Source organism: Silene latifolia, chromosome 3 (genome assembly GCF_048544455.1).
Source record: "Silene latifolia isolate original U9 population chromosome 3, ASM4854445v1, whole genome shotgun sequence".
Lineage (NCBI taxonomy): Eukaryota > Viridiplantae > Streptophyta > Magnoliopsida > Caryophyllales > Caryophyllaceae > Silene > Silene latifolia.
In genome coordinates this window covers 89,715,982-89,719,349 of record NC_133528.1, presented here as the reverse complement: position 1 = coordinate 89,719,349, position 3,368 = coordinate 89,715,982, and the positions used below count along the sequence as shown (strand labels likewise).

At 37.7% G+C, this 3,368-nt stretch overlaps 1 protein-coding gene across 1 annotated transcript; it reads right to left on the bottom strand.

Moving 5' to 3' along the window:
• Window positions 1–2,058: 2,058 nt before the first annotated feature.
• Window positions 2,059–2,388, bottom strand: LOC141649323 (uncharacterized). Its single transcript, XM_074458015.1, has one exon. The coding sequence runs from the start codon at window positions 2,386–2,388 to the stop codon at window positions 2,059–2,061; it is 330 nt and encodes a 109-aa protein (XP_074314116.1).
• Between the last annotated feature and the right edge of the window lie 980 nt (window positions 2,389–3,368).

Here is a 3,368-nt window from a genome sequence, read left to right as displayed (position 1 = left end):
GTATTTTGATAATAATTTATGAGAATAATTTATGTACATTAATAACCGATTAAAGACATTTCTAATAATAAGTATAGGTAAGACGTTAATTAAATAATAAATTAAGCATCCAAGTCGGGAATTGGGCTTAGCTAATATTTGTGCTTTGGGCCGTGTGCCATTATTATATGGACCGAAATTTATTAGTATAGTATGAGTGTGATCGGGTTTTTATATCGGGAATTAATAACAAATAATATGGAAATAATAATAATATGGAAAAGTAATAATAATTATATTAATATATTAATAATTAAATTAGTAAAAGAGATGTATGGTAATCCTACTTATGGTAAGACTAGTATAATAATAATAAAGAGAGAAACTTTCCTAAAATAATACTACCTTACTAGTATATATAAGCAAGGCTAACCTAACCATAAATCCTTATTCCACATAAAAACTCATAATATCACATAAAAGAGAGAGAGAGAATTAAAAGGGGAAAAAAAGAAGAGAAGTTCATCATCTTTTATTTTGTAAGTTCATCTTTAATCTTTCAATGTTTAGAATAAAGTTACAGCAATTCAATAAATCTGTAAGTTGTCTTAAACGAACTACCAGACTATCTTAATGTCGTTTTCTTCAAAAACGAAAACAATAGACTTAGGTTATTTTCAACTCTTGTTGATGCCTGTAAAATTTCGTAGCAATTGAACGTGTAGATTTTCCAGAATAACTTCGTTATTAACATGTCGACTGAGAATCCGCGAATGCACTAGTGATCTAAAGTTTATTTTGCAAACCTAATTTATAAATTGAAATTGAGTCGAGTGTTTTTCAAACATTAAAATTGGAGAGTCAAGATGATGTTAGGCTTTTGTTTCACTTGAAAAGGATTTGGTAAACTTATTTTAGAGGTCAATACTTTTTATGCGATGAAATTCGTCAGTATTTATAAATCCTTCAAGAAAACCCTGACAAGTCCGAAATTTGAGAAAAGCCTATTCACAAGAATTGTAGATATGTGTCTTAGGGTTCCAACCTCACTGGTCTTGCGTCGTTTTGATTTTTGATGAATTAATTATGAATTTTATAGCGAGACTGAATAGTGTTGTAAAACGGTAGAATTAGAGATTTAGCTTTGAAGTTGTCAAAAGGATTAGGACGTGATGGGAATAGGATAAGTGCATGATTAGTTGGTTGATTATTGGTTATAAAGTAATTGTACATAATTATGTTATGTAGGTTATGAATTGGTAAAGAATCAATTTTGATTGCTTGTGTGACTCGCGTGACTCGAAGATTTGCGAAAAGGTAGGATAACTACTCAACTTGTCTTGTCTTTGTTGATTTGTGGAATTTATAAAAGTATTGTGAAATTGGATGGATTAATGGATGTGGATTATATATCATTGGATTGTTTATTATTGATTATTTATATTAGAATTTCGTTTGCATTGGATACCTCAACTTCGGTTGGGATGGTGAATACCTCAACTTCGGTTGGGATGATGAATACCTCCACTTCGGTTGGGATGGTGAATACTTCAACTTCGATTGAAATGATGAATACCCCGGGCCAGGGATTGGCTGGATAAACAGGTGTTTCAGGTGATGAGCATGTTTCGGGTGATGAGCACAATTGTGCTTGCATTATATATCATATCATTTCACTTTGACTTGTCGTTGGTTATTCCTACTCAACCTCGTGGTTGACTGTGTATTCGTGAACACCTACGGTGAACCGTTTTATGGGGAGCAGATTTGACAGGTACTAAAGATTAACTGACTTTAGAGCATTGGGATGAGAGCCAAACTTGGAACCTTAGATGAAGTCTAGATCACATATATAGTTATATCACTTATTTATTTTCCGCTGCGAGTTGTATTTATTTTTATATTAAGTTTTAGTTGATTAAAATTGTAAAACATATGTAATCATTAAAGTTTTATTTAAAGTACTTTGGTGAGTTGGACTTTGTTATCTACTACCTCGGGAAACCGAGATGGTAACAGTCCTATTTATTTGGGAATGTCTACATAAAGGCTCCCGAATAAATGGGGGTGTTACACTATCTAAGCATCATACTTGCCCAACCAGTCCATCCTGACGATAACCTCAAACCCATCCATTGGAAATTCTAACAAGTTGACCGGTAAGTCTACTTCCCCCACCAACATGGGCACATCCCTGTACAACTTAGAACATGAAACTGACTCTCCCAAAGGTATAAACACATTATCTTTCACCAGTTCATATTCTCCCAAACCCATGTCTAAGGCATGACTCCTAGACACAAAAGAGCGGGTTACCCCCAAATCAAACAGAACAAAAGATGGCGTCTTATGAACAAGAAAAGTACCGGTAACAACGTGAGCATCATTCTGCGCTTCCGTCTTACCCATCATAAAGAGTTTCCCACTTGTTTTCTGGCCCCCACCCTGAATTATGGTAGCCGAAGTAGTCGGCTTAGCTGCCGAGTTCTACGTCACACTGTTGTTCGGATACTGATAGGATCCTCTATTCTTGCGGTTGTAGCCGCCATTGTTATTGTTCTGTCTTCCATGATTACCCCACGACCCAGCTGGCATGTTGTTAGTAAAGCTCTGGCTTGGAGCATGCGAAAAGTTCCCCTGATATGTCCATGGAAAACCTCCTTCTCCCCTTGTAGCACTGGTACACTTACACCTTTTATGACCCGTTCCACCACAGTTGAAGCAGGTGAGATTAGAGTTATCACTGGTACTCTAGCCGCCTCCTCTTCCTCAAGTTCAAATCCCTCTGCATAAGTAGATCCTCTAGAAAAGGTCATAGCCTGACTGTGATTGCCTTTCTTGTGACTCGACTAGTTGCCTCCTTCACTCTTTGCCTTTATTTTCTTACCATTCCTTTCCTTAGCCTCCTTGGCTAAGTCCGCTAACCTCTCAGCATGCCCTCATCTTGAATATACCTCTTTCAGATCTATGAAAACCCCGGCTGGTAGTCTATCCATGATCTTTGGTGCCAACCCCTTTTCAAAGCGAAGAGCCAAACTCCGTTGACCCAATTACATATCCTCCGCGTACCGCGACAACTCTATAAACTGGTGATAGTAATCCGTGACGGTCATATTATCAGCCATGGAGAAGGAATCAAACTCAGCTCTCAGCTTGTCGCGAATGTGCTCCGACACAAAGTGTTCTCTCATAGCACTCTTGAACCCTGTCTATGGAATATCATCCTGTCCCCTTTCCCTACCGTATGCCTGAGCCTCCTATCTCATGTTCTGCCACCATACTCCAGCCTCAACCCTTTGGTAGAACATGGCGTGTTCCACCATCATATCCTCTGGACACTTCACGACCTCTAGCAAACTCTCCATCTCTGGGTGCCAATTGTCAAGCAG

Excerpts from the sequence above, each read along its gene's own strand:
- LOC141649323 (XM_074458015.1), bottom strand. The coding sequence starts at position 2,388 with ATGGGTAAGACGGAAGCGCAGAATGATGCTCACGTTGTTACCGGTACT.